Source organism: Athene cunicularia (assembly GCF_003259725.1).
Source record: "Athene cunicularia isolate RWA chromosome 8 unlocalized genomic scaffold, athCun1 chr8_part1, whole genome shotgun sequence".
Taxonomy (NCBI): Eukaryota; Metazoa; Chordata; class Aves; order Strigiformes; family Strigidae; genus Athene; species Athene cunicularia.
In genome coordinates this window covers 23,797,825-23,823,785 of record NW_020799109.1, presented here as the reverse complement: position 1 = coordinate 23,823,785, position 25,961 = coordinate 23,797,825, and the positions used below count along the sequence as shown (strand labels likewise).

At 35.2% G+C, this 25,961-nt stretch overlaps 2 protein-coding genes across 4 annotated transcripts in view; one reads left to right on the top strand and one right to left on the bottom strand.

Moving 5' to 3' along the window:
* Positions 1 to 1,226: 1,226 nt before the first annotated feature.
* Positions 1,227 to 25,955, bottom strand: STXBP3 (syntaxin binding protein 3). Of its 3 annotated transcripts, none has more exons than XM_026854442.1 (19): positions 25,946 to 25,955; positions 21,361 to 21,410; positions 20,537 to 20,618; positions 18,248 to 18,324; positions 17,534 to 17,612; positions 16,090 to 16,190; positions 13,968 to 14,122; positions 13,017 to 13,107; positions 11,967 to 12,091; positions 10,425 to 10,529; positions 9,863 to 9,920; positions 9,586 to 9,651; positions 9,058 to 9,138; positions 8,226 to 8,364; positions 7,534 to 7,640; positions 6,990 to 7,088; positions 6,034 to 6,119; positions 5,060 to 5,208; positions 1,227 to 2,859 (listed from the first exon to the last, which is right to left on the bottom strand). In XM_026854442.1, the coding sequence occupies exons 3-19, from the start codon at positions 20,565 to 20,567 to the stop codon at positions 2,768 to 2,770; spliced, it is 1,641 nt and encodes a 546-aa protein (XP_026710243.1). In that variant the 5' UTR covers positions 20,568 to 20,618; positions 21,361 to 21,410; positions 25,946 to 25,955; the 3' UTR covers positions 1,227 to 2,767. The 3 variants fall into 3 exon arrangements, with proteins under 3 accessions (XP_026710243.1, XP_026710242.1, XP_026710241.1); XM_026854441.1 differs by lacking the exon at positions 25,946 to 25,955 and adding an exon at positions 25,693 to 25,761; XM_026854440.1 differs by lacking the exon at positions 25,946 to 25,955 and adding an exon at positions 25,393 to 25,515.
* The window catches only part of FNDC7 (fibronectin type III domain containing 7), a 23,850-nt gene continuing 15,800 nt past the window's right edge, over positions 17,912 to 25,961 (top strand). Inside the window, exon 1 of the mRNA XM_026854431.1 lies at positions 17,912 to 17,923. The gene's annotated coding sequence lies outside the window, so the exon portion shown is untranslated. The remainder of the gene's footprint in view (positions 17,924 to 25,961) is intronic.

Below are 25,961 nucleotides of genomic sequence, written 5' to 3'. Positions count from 1 at the left end.
AATGCTAAGAACAAACCTATTTAGTAAGATAAGGATGTAATGACATTCCCTTAGAACATTCTCTGGCAAACTGAAAGCTCAGAGTCCTTCCAAACCAGCAGTAATATCTTCATATTTAATAGCCCTATAAAGATTTTCTTCCTCATGTATGTTGAGGTTTCCACCCCACCCCACCCCCCATATAACAAAGTAAAGTATGTCATTACTGAACTATGTCTCAGATGCTAAATGTCCTTTTGTTTTAAATTTGACAGTTATAAGTTTCACGTGTTACTTCACACACTGAAAAGGAAGGTAGTGTGTTGGTCTCTTCAGTCTGCACAATAACAGTAGTTTTTCAAGGCTTCCATTGCATACTCCTCCATCGCCTTTTTTCCCCTTGATCAAGGATTTTATTCTAGCCATTCTTGACATTGAAAGCCTTCCATACCTTTGATTTTCCTCTCAGTTCTCTCTGAATGATGTTCAGAATTTTGAGATTCAACTTATTTAAGTTGCACTCGAAAATATATCTTTAGTATCTCAGGTAATCAGACCAACATCTGTGCTTATGTCAATCTAGGCCTACATGTAAGGGCTAGATATGTATTTTAGGATATATAATATGAAAACAGGAACTTTTAAAGTTATAATACACCTTGTAAATGTACTCTAAAATTAGCTTAGGGGGAAAATGTTTATCTTAATATAACTCTTACCCATTCTTGATCTTGATAAAACAATTCTTCATCTAGGAAAAGAGTGTCCAAGAAGATCCTCAGAAAAAAAAAAAACCTAAACATCTTCACAAGAATTATTACACACACATATGCACACCCCCTCCACTTCCTTCACAAACTCCTGTAAGAAACCAGAAGCTGTTTCGGGCTACATATTGCCATTGGTTTTCTTGTCTTAAAACATCTCTATTAATCACCTTTACGGTAATGTTTGGCTTTGCCTTCTGGGAGAAGTGGGTGATGGATTAGAAAACTCAAAAGTCTTAACCTTGTATTTATCAGCTATCAAACTCTGAGTTACTGATTGCACTTAAGAGTTCTTCCAAATGTCTGATTTAGGCTTAAGTGCTGAATATGCAGAAGCAATCCAACATTTCAAGCTGGTATTTCTTCGGTTCTACATAACAAGTAAACATCAATACCATGAATTTTATATACTACTGAAATAAACTATTTCAGTCCTTAAGAAGGACACTTAGATATCAGTTATTCTGTTCTTTATTTATTTAGTTAGTTATTGCTTAAAAATTCTAGGATTAGGAAAAAAATTGCAATTACATATGGCTTTTACACCTAACTTTGGTTCTTCTTGCCCAAGTACAATGACTATATATAAGCATATCTGTTCAATACTGATTTCAAAGTGTGCATCTTTAAGAAAATGGTGAACACTGCATTTCTTCAATACATGCTTTTACTCTGGATTTTTACTGTGATTATTTACAGTTAGCAAGTAGACTTCAGAAAAGCTATAGATATTTCTAACTGATTTTTTTAAAAAATTTTTCATGCACATTTGATGAAACAGTTACTGAAAAAAGGTGTTGTTCCTGTATTCCTATTGAAAATAAAGTCAGCATATATTAGGTGCATAACTCATGCAGGTGCATTTGAAAGCTACAGCCATTTATCCTTATCATGCCCTTGTCCTGCAACATTTTAAAATAAACAAACTCTCATTTCAAGGCACATAAATACAACATCATTTTAAAAGGTTAGTAATTTTAATTGCTTAAGTAACATTTTAAGACAAATCTAAATGTTACCAATATTACAAAATTAATACAATTTAGAATTTATTTGATCCCCTTCAACAAAAATTTATGTATTGCTTTCTTAATATAGAACAAAGTAGAACAGTAAATTCTCCTGAATGCATCAGGTTTTGTTTGCTGTTTGCTTTTCTTTTTTAAATTACCAAGTCATCTGACAAATTCAACTGCTCCCCTTCTTTTCCTCTCCTCTTCCCCTAGCCCCACTCCTTCAAAAAGAGGATTTATGCTTAAGATTTTGGTACCTCTACATTGTAGGCAATTTAACTTCTAAAACAGACTAAGGAGACACAATCATAAGCAAGTTTGTAAGAAATTAAGTTTTTTTGAAAAGCTTTAGTAATAATCTCTATATATACTTAAATATAAAGTGTACTTCAGTGCACAGGTGCAGCATTTCTCCAGTTATATATTCAAATTAGAACTGCTTAGCACTTACGTGATTAACTTTCTACCTTACCCACCACCATCTAAAAAAATTTTTTCACAATTACGTGTATTTAAAGAATTTTCAGTGAGTTATTTTACAGAAAATTATTTTAAGACACTGCACTAGTATGAAATATTTTTACCATAAACCCATATTTACAAATTTTCTCCTGAAGCATCTAAGAACCTAGGCCCTTTTTAATCCAGTCATTTTTAGAAATAAACTCTATTATAGAAAGGTTTCACAGTTCTCAAAGACAATTCCAGTGTATATATAATGACAATAATTTTTAGCATAATTTGTTAGGAATTAACATATCCTTCTGAAAAAGCACTTACAGTGTGACACTGTCTATACTAAATACAACCTAAGAAACACACATGTTGATTTTTTTTCCTCTCTCTGCCTTACACTTCCTCAAAAAAGCAGCAAATATCAATTGTAAAAATGACATTCCATTAGTCAGAACCATGCATTGTCCTGGTACAGTATTTAGACAAGTCAGTTCCATAAGGGCATGTACATACTATTTGTCTTTTCCCAGTGCATCATAAACATCACCATTTCTATTCATCCTTATTGCAGACCATATCCTTTGGTTTACTAAGGCTCTTCACTTCATCCAGTAGTCTTTTAGGTGTCAAAATATGAGTAGAACCTGACAAAAGAACATAGGTAACTATCAGTCTGAAATTCTGACTTTTAGGCATACCCTCATTATAAAAAAGTTACATGCCAGTGTTTTTTACTGTACCTGGAAACTGAAAACTACAACAGTTCAAAGTGTTTTCATGTGTCATCATATAAAGTGTCACCATATATGTAACTGTTAGGTAGGCTGTGTCCCTCTTCCTCACACTGAGACATCCAGACATCTAGATTAGGACTCTTACTTTGGATACAAGATTTCAAGTCCCTGCTCTGTCCTGTTTGAAACACAGACTTGAACCTGGGCCTCTTTCACTGTATCCCAGTCTGGAAAAAATCTGCCCATTCCATGAAAGGGCACATTAATGACAGGCTTTATCCTAGAATCAAGAAACCATCTGTATTAAAGATAATCACAAATAGTAGTTCTCCACAGAAATATCAGTTACAGAAAATCGGCTTTTATTGACTAATATTTCCTTGAAAAATTTGCAACAAATTCCAAGTCTGGAGCAAGAAAATTATTCAGGAGCACACAACTACCTCTCTTCTCATAATAGAGTAATTACGATTTCTGCCATGAAGGATCACCCTACAGTTATATAGAGAACTCAACCGTTTAAGATTAGGGCTGTCTTGGGCCATTAGTTTTAGTAGTGTCAATCTCAATGGACTAACATCCCTCAAGTTCTGAAGCAGGAATACAGGAAGATTTTCATCTTGCAGTAAGCCACATTGAATCTGAGAGTTATCACCTTCCCTCAGAAATCAGGATTACAAACAAAATTACAAGAATCATCTTTAAACAAGACGGAAGATGGCACTGTGGTTGTGCCAGATATTACAGTGAAAGAGTGAACTCCAATAGACATGGGTTTGTAAACAAGTCTCAGATGAAGACAGTCTTGTTAAACCACATTCCTGTTGTCCTGGTCTTTCCACTGCAAAGCAGAACTAGGACCAGCATCAGACCTACCTCAGCCACCTCCAGTGAAACCAGGAAGCAAAAAATAAACCAAAAAATCCAACCACACACAAACACGCTACAATACACCCTACTATTTTGAGGTAACAGACTCTAGAGCTCAGAGTCAAGGTTGTCATTGCTTCAGGGAAGAGTATGTATTTATTTAAAATTATGGCAGATGAGTTTCAGAAAGGATTGGATGTAAGACAAAATTTAATTGCCAGACATAAGCATCTCAAGCAATTTAGAATGCTTTAGATAAGCCTGCACCCAGACAGCAGCTGTCACTACAGATTGATACAGGTCTCTGGTAAGGTTCTGTATCTAGGACCTCTGTTTTGATATATCATATATGCAAACGTTTAGCACCTAAATTGTAAATAGCAATTATTTGAGGCACAGGCTGATGGAACAAGGATTTGCTGCCTCTGAGATATCAACTAAGAGATTACTACCCCAGCTCGTAATTCATGCATTTGCTGCTGAACCTTAAAAAGATTAGGGAGATAACTTCAATTTTCAGGGCAAAAGCTATAAATTATGGTGTGGTTTGTGTCAAGTCTCTGAAGAAACCATGACAAGAACTAGAAGATATTGCAAAGTCAGAGCTACACTGAAGAAGGTTTTTTGGGTTGTTTTGTTTTGTTTGAGGTTTGAGGAAGGGGTTTCTTTTGGTTTTTAAAAGAAAAAAAAAAAACAACAAAAACCAACACCATCACAAACTTGTCTTCCCTCCTGAAGTGAGTGATTTTGCACTACTCTGCCAGCTTTCCTTCTAATACCAAAAGTATCAAGAGTATTAAGTGTAGCTGAAGGTAGAGGACAGGCAGATGCAAAAGTCTGTGAGGAAACCGCAATGCAAAGAAACATAGCAAAAAGGATTTAAACAGATCTGTATATCAGGCTACTTTAATAATATATTTCTCTGACATAATTAACAATGATTCTTCTACAGAGCATAACTGAATTCATTGTCCTTGACACATTGTTGAAAAAAAAAAAAAACCAAAAAAAAAACCACCCACAAGCCAACACAACCAAAAAACCACCAAACCAATCCAAACATCAAGCAAATTAGATAAACTGAAAAGATACTTCTAAGTACATAGTTTTAGGAAATACTCTGGCTATAGTATTAGTTTACTGAACCAACTTGAGGAATGGAAGAAAAAAGATCCTTACATTTTCCAGAAACACACGTAGTAAATCTCTACGTACCACCCTTTTCCCAAGACAAGCTTACCAATAACAACCTCACAGGACTTGTAAGCTTGAGAAACTTCATAGGCAGTGCGCATCTCAGAATATGTAATTCCACCAATCACAAATATAATCAGTCTTGCACTACTCTTTCGCTCATCTTGATAACTAGCTTTAGGTTTCTGGCGTGCACTGTAAAAGATTTAATAAGATAACATTTATATAGCTTTACTGATTACTTTTGGCAAAAATTATGCAGTTAACAAGCAGTAACAGTATCTGTTGTGTAGTTCATGGTTTGATTATAATTTAGGCAAAAGAATTTAAACAAATCAATAATTAAAACAATTTTAATAGCACATTACTCAAATTATTCAGTTATCACAAGGTAGAAAATAAATACAAGGCAAAAACCTTGAAGCACACACACAAAGGGCTTCTACCAAGAACACCATTTTACCTTCATTAGCAGACAACTCATTTCAAGACTTCCAACTTTTCTGGACTTCTCTAAAGCATCACCTGACAACAGGGGTCAAATATCTAATAAGCTCATATTCCCTAATGAGAGAGCCTACAGAAGCTGAATTTAACTTACTGAGGTCATTAACTTCAAGAATGACACGACCACTGCCACAGCAGAAATAACTTTCAGAAAAAATAAAAACATTTTTTGCTTAAGTCACAGAATATTGATAATCCATTCCTGAAACCACTTTAAGCTAGAAACCTCAATGGCTTAAACATCTCATTCTGGGAATATGGAAATGTTATTTCTAATTTTGAAGCAAAAGGGAGATACTCCAAATAAAAATCTATATATGGCTAAGAGTATTTAAACTTACAACCAAGTTCAGTATGTTTTAGATTAAATAAAATACAGGTTTTACACATTAACACTACCTTACATACATTATTTCACCACTTAGTAAGCACAATTTTATAACACTCTAGAACACACATGACAAAAATACTGGGAAATAGGTAAATTATGTTTCAGGAAATTAAACAATTTACCTCACTGCTCCTGAACCATTCCAGGTAGGAGGACACTGGGAACAATAAGGCCAATCTTTTGAATCTAGTTTGTTTTCTATAGCATCCTGAAGGGCAAAACAAACACCGGCTTTAAATAGCCATGTAGAACTAAACCCCACCAAGTTTCAGCTTCCCATTAGGATGAATAACTGGAATGTAACACCAACATACGCAGCTTCTTAGAACAACCAATCGCAAACAGCATCTCATGAAAAATGCTCCTATGTAACAAAATACTAGACCACATAATGCTAAAAATTATTACAAGGGTTGTGTAAATCACAAGGAATTAGGAGTACATATGCTTTCTTTATAAACTTAATATTGACTTAACTACTCAAATTTCACTAGGAGCTCTTCATCTGTAATAACCCTAACATAATTAATTTCTATGCAGCAGTATGTGAGAGAAGTTAGGGTCCTGTGAAGACACAGATGACCCTGTGAAAGTTGCCAAGAATCTATCAATAATAGCACTGGGTCAGACGAAGTCCAGTGAACTTTCTATTCTGTCTGACATCAGTCACTAACTCATGCTTTGGAATTTGTTTAAGAACAAAGCAACTACACTTTTGGCAAGTAACATTTAAGCCTCTACCTATCTACAGTTTATATTTGAATTGCAATTTAAAGACCCACTGGAGAAAAAAAATATACAGATCTTTAAATTACACTAAACACTGCCAATCACAGGACAAGCTGTTCAAAAAGACTTTTTGCTTTCACTTTTATTTGCTTCACCTTTAAAACAACCTCCAATAAGAAGCATTGCTAACACAGCAGTCTACTGTTCTATATTACAGACTTGAAGCGATCACTTTACTCAGATGTATTAAAGTAACTGAAGATACTATGGAATTCAAAAAACTGGCTATAATGGCTCACGAGTAAATTTCTGCACTGCACCTATGAATTCACTAGTTGGTCAAATTTACCTCCATAACATCTTTGATAACAGGCGTCCACCTAGAAAGTTGATAAGTTTCTTCTGAAGAACGGTCTCTTCTTGGGTGTTTATGCTGCTGAGCAGCAGACTGAAAAGATTTTCAAAACATGGTTGTATTATACACTGTTTGGAATTTTGAAACTTATTCCCAGTTAGTAGCAGGATGGAGGGGGTGGATCAGTGGAAACTTTAAAGAACTAATGATAATAGCAACAAAGAACTAAAATTAATACCTGTAGATTTCAGGATACACTAGAAATACTAATTCCAGAGACAAGGAACTACACACTGACACTTTCCAAAACCAACTAGCTCAAGTCACCATCTGATGATTTTAGACAGAACATTATAGGTATCTTTCTTTGAAAGTTATTCATGTTATTTGTTTAAAGGATTTACCATTTAGAGAAATCATAAATACCTTAAAAAAAAAAAAAAAAAAAAGATGACTAGATAATACTACTAAGAGTTGCTGGAAGAGCTGTAGAGAAGTGCTTAGTTGGTAGGGAATTACAAAATAAATACATTCTTACTGAAGAGATAACAGGAACATCCAGGTATTTCCAATTTCTTATCATATCACTATCACTTTCTATTTGTACATTCTGGATCAGCTTGTCCAAGTTCTCCTGGGTAGTTCCTTTGATATAAGGAAAACATGCAACTTAATTACCATGTGACTGTAAGGCCAATTGTCTCACATTCTGGGCTGTTATATAGTCCAGGATTATTTTTTTTTTTGGCCAGTCTACTCTAAGTTTAACAGAGTACTATAATTTAGATTGTTTAATGATCCATTTTTGAGACCAAAATTCAATACTGTTATAGATTCCCCAAAGCAACATTTTGACAATTTCCTCCTCCTCTACTACAAATTCTTCCCCACCAACTTTATTTTCAGGTTGCAATGGACATTAACTCCCTCTTTAACAGCTTCAATACTGTGCAAACAAATACAATTTAGACTGTTGCACATATCCAAGCACAGGAACGATGCTAAAATACTGTATGGATCTGTACTTGTATTTGAACCTCTCAACTCTTCATCAATAGTATCTTTGCTACTAATTTGAGATAAGAGAAGCTACAGAGGATGGACAGCATTTCTTTCCAACTTTGTCATCAACTCCACTACAGATGTTGACTGAAAATATTAGACTATGCCAAAACTTGAGTTGAAGCCCACAGCACTGAGAACAAAAAAGCATAGGGCAGCTTATCATACCATTTGTGCTAAAGATATACAGGAGAATAGCTCTAATTTTGTCATAGCTCTCATGACTTTTGTTGAGCAGAACTGGAAGGAGGACTCTCATAGAGTCTTTCACTTTTTGACCTTCTGCATCAGTTCCAAGAGCCAAGTCCTAAATTTAAAAAAAAAAAAAAAAAAAAAAAAAAAAACCACAACAACAACACAAAAGGAAAAAAACACACAATATTAGTTTAGTAAATAGTCATTAAAAAAAGTATTGTTTTGTGTGGTTTGAAATGCATATTTATGAAACCATAGGTTTCAGGAAACAATCAAGCTGCATCAATTTAAATTCAGTATGAAAAGTCTTTGACATAATTATTTCGATAGTTATAGCTTTATAGTAACATCACATAATGCTCTTAAACATTTAAAACTGTTTGATATCTAGACTTCACGTAAATATAAATTACAGCTTTTAACTTTAGATTAGCAGTACAATGTAATGCCTCACCCTAACAAGCGCTCTTCCCAGACATTTTAAAAGGACCTCCTGCTGCAGAACATAGTAAGGCAAATTCATAAGAAATGAATTAAGAAATAAAACAAAGGACGATCCTTATACAAACCAGCCAGATTCAAAGACAAAATCTAAAATTCTAAAAGTACCTCCTCTATTGGCAGAGTAAAACCTTGTATATTTCACTTAGCTTTATTACTACTACCTCAAAAATTGACTGAGGGAAAAAAAAGGCAAAAGACACACCACTTTTGTTAGTTAAAGACAAGCATCTATTCCTACCAACAAAGTGCATTTTAACAAAGTTATTTGGTTTGTGGTTTGTTTGGGTTTTTTTAAACCTACCTGTTCAGTTTTACAAAGCCTTTCTATGTTAGATTTGAACTTGCTCATGCAGTCTTCTGCTAAATTAAGATGAACAACTTGCTAGAAAAAAAAAAAAAAAAAAAAAAAAAAATCAAGCTGCCATAACTTGTCTTTTTTAAAAAAAGCCACATCAAGCAATCATTTTAGCTGTTTACAAGAGTCATTCCTTCAGTTATCCTTCAGTACGATCATGAGTTTTCTGTTTGGCCCTTCAGAGACTGACCCCCATAATACCTTTTAAAACATAAAAGTGCTATGCTATCTTCAATCCTCAAAGCACACAAATCCTTAAAGCGATTTTTTTCTGTTTGTTTTTACACGCTAAAATGAAATACCTGGAAATAAGTCTTCTCCAAATTAACATGTTCATCTAATAAAATTTTGAGAAGAAAAGTTACATAGCACACAACAGGATGATGACAAAATAAAACTAGACTTCAATAACAGAGAGAAGTATAGTGTACAAAATTGTTTATTGTGAAGTTGTAGTTACAAAAGACCCCTTACCCTACTTATCTCTTTACGATAGTGCGGCATCTTTTTCATTAACTGGGCCAAAGCAGATATCGATAACTGTGAAGAAATGATACAAGTTGAAAATGTTTTCCCCCAGTATTTGACATGCTTGTTTCCCATTCTGTTGCAGCCTTTTTTTCCCCCCCCTAAAAAAAACTGCCATTGAGATAAACCTCAATTTCTGTAATAAGTCCATGAAATACATAGATCTGAGTAGCTGAAAATAATTAAGTTACCAGGAAGAACAACAAGAATTTATAAAACTTACTTTTCCTTCTGTTGCTTTTCTTTTTGATGAAACTTCTTTCAAAAGTTTTGATATTTCTCTGCAAAAAAACCACAAATACAACAGCACCACAGTTCTTAAGTCTTTTAAGATTTTAAATAAAAATCTTAAGAACTGTGCAACAAGAACTTCTGAATCAAAATAAAAGCTTCAAATATGGGTCTGCTTCAAAGAAGGGTGGTTTTTGACAAAGGAAACTGAAGTTAAACACTTTGTTTATGATATCTGCATAATGTCATTTGATGAATTAACTTACTAGTACTTTATGCAAAATAATCCTTTCAAATTTAAAAGATCTGAAGATAACTCCCAGGAAATATTTTTATTTCCATTTTCCTCAAGAGCATAATTAAAATTAGCAAAATTGCATAATTCTGTACATACTGTATTTTTCAAAGTATGTTTTCTTTCTGGCATCATTTATGTAACAGGATGCAGTCTATACTGCAAACCAACTTTACTACTGCCTGTATCCATACTTAATAGCCCAAATACATTCCCTCTCAAATTTTTAACTTGCATTTTTAACTATTTATTTACATACTCTATCACATCTGCAATATGCTTGTGACGAATCTTCACCCAGAGCTCATCATCTTCCTCCAGAATTGCCTCCCGTTCCTTCCCAGCAGGTCCTTCTGTTTTGTATCTTCCAAGAGAAAATTCAGACAGTTGGTTTGGGGTTTCCCCCCCACCCCCTCATTCTTATAACTGAGTATTAATTGTTATGGTTAAGTCACATACATGGTAATAGCATGGCAATTGCAGTAACATACATAGGTTTTAATTTACGAGCCAAGCTATTGCCCAACACAATATATTTTACATAAAGATTTTACAGATTACAAATTTGAACATAGAAGCAGCAGGCAAATTTTTGAATTGACAATCAGTAACTAGAGTTTCAATCATACATTTACATGCACCTCAATTTTTCTTCAGCTTCTAATGTCAACTTCCCTTTGGCTTCAAATGCAAAATTCTGTGCAAAGTAATACACCTTGAGACTGCAAAGTGCAGCTTTCTATACATACTATAAGACATTTTGGAACTCTGAAGGAAAATTAAGTCCCATTCACCAACAAAACAGGCTAACCATGACAAATTACTTCATATATACAACAAACCATAGCATTACAGAACAGCTATTACTTTTTTAAAAACAGATAAAGTAAGACAGCAATCATACTACACATTTTCACATTTACAGAAACTCACACAGTGTATAAGGCCAGAAAGCAGACCAAAAAAAAAAAAAAAAAATTACAAGATTAATGGTGAAAGTCAGGTCATGCCTACCTAGAAAACATACCTCTGCTACATTTTAATGCCCAGCAAGTTTCAGATTCATAGAAATCAGTATTTTTTATTAAAATATTCACTCAGTGTTTCTGACAGAAAATATGGATTCCTGTTTGCTTAACTTAACAAAAGGCAAGTAGATCTCATGTTGTAATGGGTCATCAGAAAGTAAAAGCCTTACCAAAATCTTTGGTGTCAGAATAATCTAGCAGCAAAGTACATACCTCATGCAAAACTATGTCACACTATTCCAAACAGTGATGAAATAATGCTTATAAACTAAACATGGCTTACCTAAATGCACATTTAGGATAGAAACATGCAAATTTTAAAAACTACACAAATTAAATTACTGGAGCTATAAAAGTGAGTATTCCTGAAAAATAATTGAGCTTTTTCTCAGTATTCGTTCACTGGTCTTGTTTGCCTTGTTAGTCCAAGAAGGGTAAGAAAAAAAAAAAAAGTAGAGAATCTGAACATGCGCGACCAAGGTTTTGCTTCAAGTCTAATAGAAAATTCTTTGTTTTTTAAAAAAAATGCAATTTGTTAGACATAAAACTTAGCAAAAATGCCAGTTAGATCCTAGCTAATCTCAACTAAACGAGGAAGTTAACAAAAAGAGGAAGATGCAAATTCAAAAGGAAAGTCTAATAATGAAGCAACCCTTGTGCAATACAAGCAGCTGACATTGCTCTGGTGAAATTCAGCTAAACAATTCCAGAGATTTTATAATCAAGAATAAAGTGCTTAGATTTTTTTTTTTTTTTTTTTTAAATGTACTTGCTTGTAAGTATCATTTTCAATTGGTAGCAGATCATATGCCATTGCCTGGAAGGTGAGTTCGTGTAGTACAGTTGATACTGGGTCAAAGCCACGATCAATTATTATTAGTTGGGAGTGGGTTTTAGCCTAGAAAGCCAAAGACAAGACATACAGTAGAAAGTTAATGCATGTTAAATCTATTTACATTTTACAGCACTGCAGACATTTTTGAAAAAATACCTGAAAAAAAGTATGGCCCAAGTGTTTATCAACATAAATAGAAACAAACAAATAACCATCACAGTGATTTGAAATAGTAATTTCAAGGCAATGCTCTTAGCCCATTACAATGCATTCAGTAACCTCACCTAACAAAAAAAAATGTGAAGAAAAACACATACGTGAAAAAGTTCTCCCACTGACTTTTCAAAAATAAGTGCATTGTTTGTATTTCAGAGCAGATTATCTATATTTTGCTGCAATAACAACAAAAAAAAATCTCCCAGCACTCAACTGAAAAGTTTCATTTTGGTGTTCAGTAAAGTGGCAGTAGCACCAGGTATGTTTATTTCTGTAACAGAGTGGAATATCACTAAGTCAGAAAGGTTAATCCATACTTCTGCGTTTAGGCAGCTGCTCTAATCTGCCCTCATCTGTAGTGACAGATCGAAAACATAATTCATTACCCACAAAGATACAGATTTTCACATAAATCCCTTCACTGCAGATTGAAATGTGTCCCATGAAGTCCCTTCTACATACAGCCCTATGGATAGTGATGTTAAAACAAAATGTAGTCCACTTCTCAGGTTTGTATCATCCCCTGCATTATCATAGGGCCATTTTTTTGAGCAAAATTAATGTGACCCATAAATATTTCCTTACATACATATTTACTGCATCAGTTACTACCTCTAAGTTGTTGTCATACACAAAAAACTAAATGGCAACTAGTTGCCTTTATTAACAAACAAAATCTGATTTTGTAGAACCTGTTGTCGAAACATATTCCAAAGATTTTTTTTTTCCCCCAGGCTTAGAAAAGGAGCAAACATTTTAGTTCAGTTTCTACCTTTATTTGGCTTTTCTCATCGGTTTTGTAGTAGTTTTCAAGATTTTTCTCAACAAGCTGTGCAAGTTTTCTGGCTTTTTCAGACGGTCCACTAGGAAAAAAGGAAGCATGCAAAAATAACTTATATTTCTTTATCAAAACACTAAAATGCTACCTTTAAAACAGAAAGGACTCCCTAGACTGATCCTCTGGTTTCATGAGCAGTTTCTGAACTCCATTCTAAGTATTTCCAATACATTTTCACTCTTACATTACAATTCTACTCTTTGAATGCTTCAGGTACTTCACACAGTAGAAACGGCTTCAGCCAAAAGACTGACATTAGCTGGTATATGGCCCAGCACCTAAAAGTCTCACAAAAAAAAAAAAAAAAAAAAAAAAAAAAAAAAAAAGGAGAGAACAAGAATAAACAGTCAAGCATTTATTTCTTGGTTACCTTTGCAGAGAATAAGGCACCACTTCACAGCACAGAATGCAATTCTTGAGCATAATTTCAGATACCTACTTTGACTTCAAAGACACCATTGATAGAGCTTTGACAGAGTATAAAGTCCTCAGTATCTCTACTACAAAGAAATCCTGATCCCATCTGCCTCAGCAATTTACGAATTCCTTGATGCCAAGCAGAGCTGCAAAACTACAAATAGCAGCAGTTCTGTGACAGGATTATGCATGCAGTATATTAGAGCGTTATCCTACTGACCAAACATGAAATGAGCAGTTCATAACAGAACAGGATATAGTAAGTACTGTTATACAAATACACTCCAAGAACTAATTCCTTGCTCTGCCTACACCTTACAAATTCCTATCGTTCCCAATTTCAGAGTTGTGCATTAAAAACAATTAATCCAAATAAAAGAAACTATGCTGCAGCCCCAAGCTATTAAACAATGTGGGAAGTCCTAGAAATGAAATCAACTAGACTATACAACACTACTTTCACCTTACCTTTTATATCGTACTCCTGGATTCTCATCCAGCGTGGCACATAAGGTAACAATTTGTTCAGCCATTACTTGCATTACAGCATCATTATCCTTTGTCTTTTCTAGAGTTGGACTATAACAGCGGTAGAATGCATCTGGGACATTGAGAGTAAATACCTGTGTAAAGCACAACCAAGAAAACTAATTACTTAAATTGTATCTTTCTAAAGTATCTGGTAAAAGAACTGCTAATACTTTAAAACTACATGCTGTAATAAGAAGTCGTATATAACATACTTTAAAAGAAAACCAACGAACCCACACTTCAGTCCTGTTTCTGTGTCCTGTTTAGCTCATCTGATTTTTGTTCTCACACTCTTTTCCTCTATTACTCCCCTCTCCTATGTGAAATTCTGTATTTTACAAATTGCTTACTGTCTTCACAGATGGAGAGACCCAAGACAAGCAGAACTAGACAGCAGTCTCATACAGAGCCATACAATGCAGTATCAGAACAATCCCAGAAGGTATGAAGTTAAATTTGTTTAAAACCTAATTTTACACATTCTGTCTGTTCCTTATATGAAGACTTTACCTCCAAGAACTGAAATTCTTTAAATACATTAAACCTTGATAAAAGATGTTTAGTACTACACAGAAGAAAAGCTTTTTCGACAGTTTAGTAAAGGGAATGCAAACATGGAAACAATCCCATTATCAGTAAATGGATTTTCTCCAGCTTCAGATAGACTCTGTAACTAGAGCCAAAAGAATAACATCCATCCAGATAAAGATGTTTGTTTCATTTGAGTAGATAATCACTTGGACTTTGCTCAGAACTCAGTCTGATTATTTACTCTTACTACCTCTGAAAGCAGGCCCAGGGATTTTACGTTAGGAAAACCAGTTAAAATTCTCTGCTCCTTTGCTAAGCATTCACAATGTCCTCACAACCCAAAATACTGAGAATACAAAACTAAATTAAGCAGCACTTAGTCTCTTCTTGGCTTTATTTTCAACTTTAGAAAAATACTCCAAATTTCTACTTTCACAGTAAGTCCTAAAGAGAACCAGGACAACAATATTTTCATATGCCTTATGTGGCAGAGAAAGCTACCAAACTTTTTTCTTAGGAGCTGTTGTAGCAGAACTCCCCCAAAAAGTTAACACCACTAGAAAACCATCACAGTAACAATTCTCTGATGGCTTCTCAGTCTAAATAGTAAAAACCCCTATATTATTACAAGGAGTGTCTTCAAACTAGAAGACTGCAGCACACAAAAGACATGGATAGCAGCAACCTCTCCTATATTCATCTGCCACTTGGTATACACAAGAGCTCTGACCCCTGATCTGTTCATAAGATTTGAAGAAGACAGGAAAAACTTGTGGGAAACATTCACAGTTAGTTCTACAATTCCCAACAGTGGACAGGGTTTGGGGGATTCACTGTATCAGCAAGTATCAGAGTGCATTTCAGTCCTCTGTATCTGACAAAGTACATGAGCAACAAATTATTTCTTCAACACAATATCCACTGTGTTGTTCCACAAGGAAACATGGTGATTGTCTCAAATTTTTAGTTGAGAAAACATGGATTTCCATGTTTTCCTCTCAATAAAAAGTATGCCACATTGTTATGAGGTTGGAGGGTTTTTTCCCCTCTTTTTAGTGAGGCTCTGGTTTTGTTCCCCTACCCTTCAGTTCTCTTCATCCATTTGCTGTCATTTTCTAACTTTCATCTAGTTATTTCTACTTACTCCTATTTCTGTGCACCAACCAAACTAATCTATCAAAATAACCCCTCAGTAAAAGCAGTAAAAATCTACTGCTTACTAAAAGCAAGCCAAAATACTCTCCTTCTCTTAAGGAACAGATTGCTTCCCTAACCTCTCACATAAAACTGACTCCACATCTTGCAAAGAGGTCAAATGCAAACAATAAACCTTTCAGTACAAGAGCATTTGTTTTCATCTGAAAAATACAGGCAAGCACCAGGAATATACCAAAACAGCAACAGGTCTCATATACAATTTGTCAGGAGAAAAGGTACCTTCTATTTAATTGTTTTCTAGCAGATGCACAACACTTGAAAATAGTCCTTCAGGATATTTTCTGCTGTTGAGATATAGAATTAAACTTACCTGAGACTCATATGGGAAGAAGGAAATATTGATCTCCTTGCACCTCCTTATTGATTTTGCACAGGAAGACTTAATTTTATTGAAAAGATTGTCAGGACAAACTAGGGGAAATAAGAAGATTCTAAGTATAAATCATTTGTGTGTATTCCAGCTGTTAACTCACAAACTTACAGTATTCAGAACTGACAGACAATTCTAAATTAAGAACCAATTAACAGTAACATACAAAAAAAGTTGCCAAATCTTCCTGAAGGGAAAAAGAATGTATAATCAGTATTTTGTGTTTGATACCTCTTTCAAGAAGCATCACTAGTCATTTTTTACTAGCTTTTGGCAAGCAAAGTTGTAAAACACTCATTAGCATAGCAGTCTGCAGCAGTGAAGGCTATCAATTTTATCAAAGAAAAAGTTTCTGCTATTTCTTCTCATATAGGAGAGAGAAAACATTTCATAAGCTACAAAAAGGTTAAAGGGAAAAATGATGTGTGCATATCAAACAGCAAAACACAGAGAAATATGAAACTTAATTATAAATTTCAAGTGTGTTCCATTACACTTACAGGCTACATTGGATCCCAGTCTAGAAATTGAACTTAAGAAGCATTTGGATGACACAAATACTACACAGACTTGGAACTGACAGAGCTATTTTTCTAACTCCTTTCAACATTAAAAGTTTGGCAAGTATTCAAACTGAACACTCACAACAAAGGAATATACAGCAAAATAGGAGTATTCTTCCAGAACAAGAATTGCTGCATAAAATGAAACAAGAAACCAATAGTAATTTGGTAACTGCTTTGAGAACATATGGAAGCAGATATGCACCATGCACAACTCCACCTCTGCCTTGAGTGGCATGTTTTGTTTTTTGTTTTCCCTTGGTCACACACCATTTCATTCACACTGACTGACTACAAAGGAACACAGTCGCATTAACCCCATTTGCACTACTTGCCTCTGCTTTGCAATTTATACCATGCATGCAAGGGCTAAGTAGAGACCCTCTTTCAGATGATGGGAAAAAAACAAAACTGGTTCACAAGTCTGAAGGAACTACCTAAAATAACCAAACCAATCATAAAACATTGGTCTTGCAGCAAATTCTCATGCACTTATATTTTTTGAGTACTCTTTTGCTTATATAACATATACAGTTTTACTTGAATTGTCTTCCTGTGCACTCTTCAACACAGGCTAAATTAAAAGCTCAGGTGAGGAATGATCAAGATTGTTTGGTAATTGTGAAAGAAATTACTATTGCCACACAACATGGTCACCACAATCTGGCAACCCAAATAGAGTCAATGACTTGAGTCTCCAGTCTACTCTTAAGAAACAGGACCCAAAATTTTCAGGTACCAAACTATAGAAAATAAAGTTAAGAAACTTAACTTAGTTATGTATATAAAGTTATCAAACTACAACACAAAAGCTTACTTACAGTCAGTGAAATACACATATGCTGCTTTGTATCTGCTGGATGATTTAGTGATGAAGTCATCAATAAGTCCATCTACAGACTTATGGACATAGGGAAAAATTTAAAAACAAAAAAAACAACTAACATTATGGTGTGTTGTCTTTCTTCACATAACCAGACAAAGCTCCTCCCTCCTCTCCTCCTGCCCTGTTAATTACCCAGTCCCACTTAGAAATACTGCAAATCAACATATAAAAAAAGAAAACGCTTAAGTAGAACATTTTTAATTCTAGACCAAGAATAATAAACAATTACAGGTGATCACCAAGATCACTTTAGAAAGCAAAGCAGGATACTTGCATCATTTTCCACCTATATCAGTGCTGAGACTTCCTAAAAATTCTTGAGAGAGTAAGTAACATTAATCTCTTATTACAGCCATTACTTTGAATTCTATTGTTCAATGTATTGCATCATTATTTGATACAAAATCTCTTTCAGTGACGTTATTAATATCTAAGCAATGAAACAGTGCCTCCATTGATGACAAGGTACACATTTGCAACATACTCTATGGTGACACTGCATTGTCTTTTCATCATGGAAAACAAAGCATCACACAAACCACAAAAAGTAAGCGTTGCATACTAGTACAAAGTAAATAAAATGTTAAAGTAAGATTGCTTTTTCAGTCTGAAAAAAAAAATCTTGCTATACTTTCTTTAAAATACTAACCTTTTTGGTGGGAGTTATGAAATATATTGCTTTCATGTGTGGGACAGGCTCACGGTTTTTATACACATTCTCCACCACTATAAAGTAAGAAATATTAGAGTTTTACAATGAAGAGATTTATGCATCTGTAAGGAAAGCATCATATATAGTTTAGTATAGAGGTGATAAACTAACACCAATCAAGTTGTCCATAAAATTAGTGGCAAGGACCTATCCTCTGCCAAGAGAGGCTTCATTTTTTTATCTAATGATTATTTTAAATACAGCAAGTTACCACAAGAGTTCTTCAACCATCAGTCTAGTGTCAAGCAAATTTGTAGGACTAAATTTTTCCTGGCTATTCTATACAAGCAGAGTTTTGCCCTCACACAGAAAAGTATGGCAATACAAACACACTCAAACTATGGGGCTCAGTACAAACTATCTTGCAAGAGAACTGCTAGGCAAGATTGTTCTTTTTCCAGCACACTGAAGAAGGAAAATGAAACTATAGAGAGCATCATTTTGGACTAGATCCTCTTCTGTCCTTTGTTTGCCTATTTCCTGTGTGCTTACTCTGTTTCAATATAATTGCAGGCACAAATTAGACATTTTCAGCAACCAGCTTCACTCAACCCTTGGATTTCTCCATTTAATAAAGACATTACTATATAGTGTTGCAGAACACTAGCTTGGGAATGCAGAGAGATTCGTGTTGCTCAGGAATTTTGAGAGGGAGGAACAAGGAAGATAAGCCAGACATCTGGACGTGGAACAACCAGTTCTTTTCGATAGTGTACTCACTAAAAATAAAAAGGCTTCTTAGTGATGACAAGGATACATGTTTACTGAAAGCTTTTCACAAAGGAGAAGTAGTACTCCTTATGATTAAAAACACACATCCAAAAGTGAAATGTATACAGCTTTTTATTATACTTCCAGAGGAATCATGGTATACTGAATAGTTGAAGAAGGGTGAGTCTTGGTACTTGTGGAAAAACAAGTAAGTCTAAATAACACTCTTGAAAAAGCGTTTCAAAAATTCTAAACCTAAGCTAATTAAAAACTAGATCATTTACATTTTGCCTATTCATTTCAATTTCAAAAACAGGCAGGAAAGAAGTTCAGCAGGATGATATACTAGTAAACATTACAGAAAGGTCAATCATAAAAAGCAACTTTGAAAAGTGTTTTATGATAGAAAAAAAAAATCCTTTAAGTTGTAGGGAAGAAAAGCCCATAAAATTTACTAAATACTTTTTAAAAATACACGTAGAAAACCAGTCTTACCTAAACAGACATACTGCATAACTGAGATCTATCACAATCCATCTATTATTCACTTTTGACAGGGGCCAACATCAAGGAACAGGAGAAAGATTCCAGAAGATTAAAAACTCCACTCCACTAGAAACTATACCCAAATTGTTTGTAAAAGTGACAATCTAATTACTGCTTATGTTGCTTATGTGTTTACTCCAGTTAAAGTAATCACTGATATAATTTAGTTTCAAGGTTTTGTTGGTTTGGGGTTTTTTTTTAATTACAGAAAGCTCTCATTTTTAGAAAAGGCTAAAAAAACATCTGCACAACACAGAACTCAAATTCAAATTCTTGCCTCTATCACATCAACTTGCTTGCAAACACCTCATCAGTTTGTCTACTATCGTCTCCTGGTTTTATTTTGTCTTCAGTACTTAAGTTTCTCTGCCCTTGTATCCTAAATCTACTGCTCATGAACACAGATTAATTCAAAGCAGAAGATACTACTGATTTACAGAACACATTAGGAAAAAAAATGCAGTAAATTGCCTACTCTTGTACATTTTACTAACATTTGCTTAATTCTTTACTGAGCTCTTGCTTTCCCCTAACTTCAACTGATAGCTAAGATCCTTAAAATCACTCTGTGACAGTTAACTTTCTACCACTTCCTGGACATTAGCAAACAAACACCCACACCCTCCCCTCCCAAAATAACAAAAAACCCACAAAAAACCCACCAAACCACAAACCACCCCACACAAAGCCAACAACACATGCACACAAAACACCTTACAGCAATCTTTAAAAGATTTTTTTAAATGTCGTTTTAGCTTCTAGGTAGAGAAACATTAAAAAAAAAAAAAAAAAAAAAAAAAAAAAATCACAATTGGGTAATTACTGTACAAGCCAGAAAGATTGCTAGTCTTAATAGCCCATATCTTCATCAACCAAATTAAGACAATTTCTTGCAAGGATACCAGAATTTTTATTCTTTTTTTCTTATCAGGATATTGCCACCTCTATATTAAAAGGAATTATGCTTACCTGTGATACCCTCTGCCAGCAGATCAGTCATTTTGCAGCACAGTGACAGTAGTTTAGTAGTGTAGTCATCTAGAAGAATTATCTAAAAATATTTTAAAAAACAAGTATTCAGATAAATTAATCTGCTATAGCAAACCCATGTTATTTCCTTAACAACTTGCTATGGAAATTTGAAGATTAAATCTATTTTACTGTTCTAGCTTTTCATCACCTGTATATAACAACTTTGCAGTGGGAAATTAATCTCAAATAGCATCAGAAGGCAGCTCCCTACATACAGGATTTCAAAAGATGAGCTCCATCCTAATTAAGTAGTTTGTCCCTACCACTCCTACTAAAAAGTATTTTAAAACTTTCACTTTGACATAAAACATTTGATATCCTACTAATTTACTCCATGGTGTGCTTAAATGTATCTGTACTTATTCTGTTACTGGTTTACAGCTTAAGCTCTAACAGGTATCATACTGCCAAATCGTGCTTTACCTGTACTGCACAGCAGTTGAATTTTTCAAATTATCAAAGTACAAGTCTTTCAAAAGAAAACTGAAGGCAAACAGAAACAGTTTCTAATTTTTTTTTTCAAGACTTAAAAGAGAATCAAGACAAATAACCTTCTGTTCTTCCTATACTAGCCCTAAGATTTTTTTTATCATGTATTATACGGAGATCCAAGTTAACAAGTAAAATCCGTTACTTGGATAGAAAACAATTTTAGGTGAAAGTGCCACCCATTAAATGATACTTATTTGTTATATACTCGGTGATACAGATTACCTCAAGTGATTCTAAGAGTCTTACAAACACTTCTATCAAAACTATACCTTCCATTCTTCTTCTTTCCTGCAGTCATCAAATACTGATGATTTTAGCTCTGTAAGAAGAAAGAGATATTTTTTCTTAGTAACAATTTGATTCCTCTAACTGGTAAACTAAAATCACCCATTTATACTCATGATTAAAGACCTAAATAAATAAAAAACCACCACCGATAAACACTTTTACAGAATTACTGACCACAAACTGGCCCTGCCTGTTTCAGAAAGATGTAGCTGAATTTTTCATTTTTGTTAATAAACAGCTCCATAAAAATCACTCTGAACGATTAGTTTTCTGAAGTGATCTGAATGATCACTGTTTGTTTAGCAAACTCTTCTACAAAATGGATCTTACACATGCTAAACATTTAAGATACTCTAAGATAAGAGAGTTGGATCAACACATTCACAAATAAACCTATTTTAAAATATATGGTAACTTCACATGTCCTTGTTCTTTCTCTAGAATTCCAGAGCAAGACTAAGATAACTTTAAATTCCTGAAAGAACTGGTATCTTAACTAAGGTATGCATTATCTTTTCCTGCTATGACAGCTTTGAGAGAAATGTCAACTAAAAAGCTTGTACAAGATTCAGCAATAGGAATCAGCATCTAGTTACAACAACTTTAAAAAAAAAAAAAAAAAAAAATCACAAGAACCAAGTTGCAACTTTCAGGAGTGGTGTTATCAAGCTAATGCAGATTTGATATCACTGCAATGGTACATATTTAATTAAAAGTCATAAAATTTGGGGAACTGTTTAAAACCTGGTGCCTGTAAACATAGGAATAAAGAGTTCTGACTATTCTGGTCTCTCTTCCCAAAGAGCAGAACTTCAGATTAAGCCAATGACTACTGCTGTCTATTAAAATAGCCGGACCTTTTACCCAAATAAAAAAAATGAAAGCAAAAGAAACAGAAGCCTAAAATATAGATGAGCAAATTTAGCACAGATTTTTGTCATTACTGCCAAGAGAAAGAACCATACGAAGTTTCAGAAGAGTAGGTGTGCATACAACAAAACATACACCTACTTCTTCAGTGTTTATAACTATTAGGGTATTCACTTATGTCCAAGTCCCTATCACAAGATACTCCATCTCGACCCCCAGCTTCCAATGCCTCAGAATTCAGCAGTTTCTTCCAGCTGAGCTCTCATCCAGCCTTAATTTCAGTTTCACCAACTCTAATATTGCATAGCACGCAACACTCCCAATATGTCACACTTCATGCTTCTCATATTTTACAGTGATGTCCTACAGACTCACACTAACACAAGTTTCTTTTGAAAGATGAGTATGCTTTAGCTTTCCAACATATTCAAGTTACTTTTTGCAGTACTGATATTCTTCAGAGCAACTTAAAATCCTTACACTTTATCTAATAAACTGACAAAAAACACCAGCCTTAAAGTTGCTTAAGCAAAAGAGCACACTTCAGGAGTGATGCAACTGGTGTATTTTGTTCACGCTGCTAAAAAAAAAAAAAAAAAAAAGTCAAACTCAAGCTCATTTCTACTGAACTGTTTTCTGCTTATACAACTCCCAAAATCCATTATCACTCCTCAAACTTGACCTCCAAGTTGCTTCCAATTCAACATCCTTCCTGTTATACACAATCCACAGCTTTCAACAAGTTCTAGGTCTGCCTAGCATGGTGTAGAAACTCCTATGACTTATTTGGATATACTCACTATAATAAATTGCAGAACACTCAGCACTCCATAGCTGCTACCAAGATGTATTTGTTGGTAATACCTGAAAACAGGATGTAATGCAGGCATATTTTTTCCTGTCACTTTTATACTGTGTATTTGTTACTTACATTTTTCTAAGCCTGTACACAAGGTGTAAGAACAAATCTTTAGCCTCATGAAAATTTCATAAACCTCCAAATTTTCCAAGAACATTCTTACCAAGGAAGTAGTTCTTAGCATTACACAGTTCTTTTTAATAAATTCAGTCCCTGAGAGCCTTGTACAAAAAGTATATTTGGTATTTTGGACAATACTTTAACTTACTTGCCTACAAAATAAACCAGAACATACAAATGCATAATCCAGTTGTATCTTGAACTTCCTTTCTGTAATAAAAAATAGAAGTTAACTTTCTCCCATTATAAAAAGAAATTTTATTCCACGCTATCAGTGTACCAGATAGAATGTACTTGCCCCTGTAACATTCCAACGGCTATTTGTTTTGTCCTCAAGCTTCAGCTGCTTTACCCAAATAACTGGCCTACGCTTGTTTACAGGCTCTCAAAATCATCTCATTTGACTCCAGTAAGCATTCTGAATGAACCAAACCCAATCATAAGCCCAGGTATGAATAGTGCTCCATTTTTGTTTAATATTTCACTTGCTCCTCATGAATTTCATACCAACTATGCATCCTAACTACCTTCTCTAATTCTGCCTTCTCTTAATATATTCAGTTAAAGGCATTTTACTTCTACTTTTACTTCCTGATCCACATAAGAACGATACACAGGGGTGAAGGAACAGCAGACTGAAATCCCTGTGTGGGGGGAAAAAAAACAACAAAACAAAAAACACCCACACTCCTTGACAAAGTTAATGAGTATAGCACACTTCCTGAAGAAAGGATTGAAATAGCTTTCACTATAAGCAAGTGTTGCAGAAAATTAAGTTACAGAAATGCTAAATCATTTTAAAAAAATTAATATAGATATCTATGGCAAGGGTAGCATCTTAGCATACAAGTCTAGAACACATTTTAGAAATTGTAAAAAATTTAAAAACAGAATTCCTCGTGGAAATAACCTTATTTACAGACACACATGCAGTATGTAGTTAATTTTATAACTTTACTCACAGGATCTACTGTCTCCTAAATACAGGTAGCTTCCCCAGCCCCCATAACTGTGAACTTAACTGACAATGAACTGGTGAAGTAACCATTTCACACACTTCTGCTTAGACTCAGTATAAAATTGCACCTTACAGAAAGTGCTATCACAATGGAAAAAATGTTTTTTTAACAGCACCATACCAGAGCACAGGTACAAAACTTTGTACACACAACATGGGTACAACTACTCTGCCTATTCACAGAATGTCAGTGTACACAAATTCATGAACTATCAGCCTCACTGATATGTTATTTTCATACAAACCAGCCTTAAACCCACACATTTGCTGAAATATTAGCAAGCAACAGTTTATGACCTTGAATTATCCATAAATGGAGTGCCAGCCAATGTCTAAAACTTATTTCATGAATTTTCAGTGTTGTTGTAGTCTTGCAAAGACTAGAGTAACTAGTCAGCTAACAACACATGCTTTTCAGCAGAAGATTCCTTTTAACAGTTTGCAATATAAGTGTTTCACTATTCACACTGGTTCCTCATCACTCTCATCTTTCTTTCACGTGGCCTTGTTCATACTGGCAATACCTTTTTCAAAAGTCCTTATACGCCCCGATGACACACTAGGGCTTTGATCAGGTTTCCTGCTTTTAAGGTCTGAACCTTCTATAAAACACCTCAGGATAAATCAATCGCTTCACAGTCAAAGGCACAAATGACTTCGTAAGGCAAGACAGGACAAGCAAAGAGCAAAAGTAGTGATTTCTAAAGGTCAAGTTTTAAACAAAGGGATCTAACTCATGCGAGCAGGGTACAGATGTCAGCAATAGCAGACTGAACATCACAGGAACAGTGTGCTTCCCTCTTTCTCCTCTTTTCCTATTTAGTCTTCCAGTGACACAAGTAAGCAGATTGGAGCTTGCAGGTGGAAGCAAAGGAGGCGGTGGCCAGACCCTCCCATTTCAGTGACAGACAGTCACTAGGCTGGCTGACCTGTTCATGAAGTCACGCACAACCTCGGTACAATTAAGTCCAGCATGAGGTGGCTGCTAATGCCTTTCCCCAAAGGTCTCACACTACCCAAAATACTATTAACCGTTCTACGCCAGTAAGACATGGAGCAGTTGTAACTTCATTTTCTGTAACAAACACCAGCAGAACCTGTTCCTAAACATGGAGATAAAAAACTGCAATTCGTTTATGAAAGTACCTGGGGACAGCTTCAGATTCTTCTTCTGAAAATCCTGAAGCCCACCATAAAGCAGGCAGTGCCACTTTGTGACAGACAACCAGAGTCCCTGCTGAAGCCAGGCGCGCTCTCCAAAACTGACATTCAAAAAAACAACGGGGAAATCCTTGCAGAGCTGACTTCAGTTCAGCCTCTTCAAGAGCTGCCATAGCTGGCTGTATCCTGTATAACTCACCCTTATCTCGGAATAAAACAAACCTACGTCCACCCAGGTGCTACTACTGCCGGCGCCGCCTCCCGCCACCCCGACGAGTCACTGACTGAACCGGCCGGGGAAGAGCAGCCAGCTCCAGCCTCCGCCGCACACCGGGCTCCCCACAGAGCCGCCCGGGCCAGGCCCGGCCCAGCTCTCCCGCCGCCCGCCCGCCTCAGTTCCTAACACGGCTCCTAACGCCCCGCCGGCCGCGCCAGGAACGGCCCCAACCCCACCCTCGGCGGCCAGGGGACCCGCGACCTCAACACGCCGGACTCGGAGGGGGGGGCGCCCCAGCAGCGAACACTCCCTGTCGCCTACCGAGCGGCCCTAGGCC

Bases quoted from the DNA above. Each gene is read 5' to 3' on its own strand.
- STXBP3 (XM_026854442.1), bottom strand. From the start codon at position 20,567: ATGACTGATCTGCTGGCAGAGGGTATCACAG. The intron at 16,191-17,533 runs GTAAGTAAGCTT...TATTTCCCCTAG, and splicing joins ATATGTGTATTTCACTGACT to TTTGTCCTGACAATCTTTTC. The intron at 12,092-13,016 runs GTAGAAACTGAA...TTGGCTTTCTAG, and splicing joins ATGAGAAAAGCCAAATAAAG to GCTAAAACCCACTCCCAACT.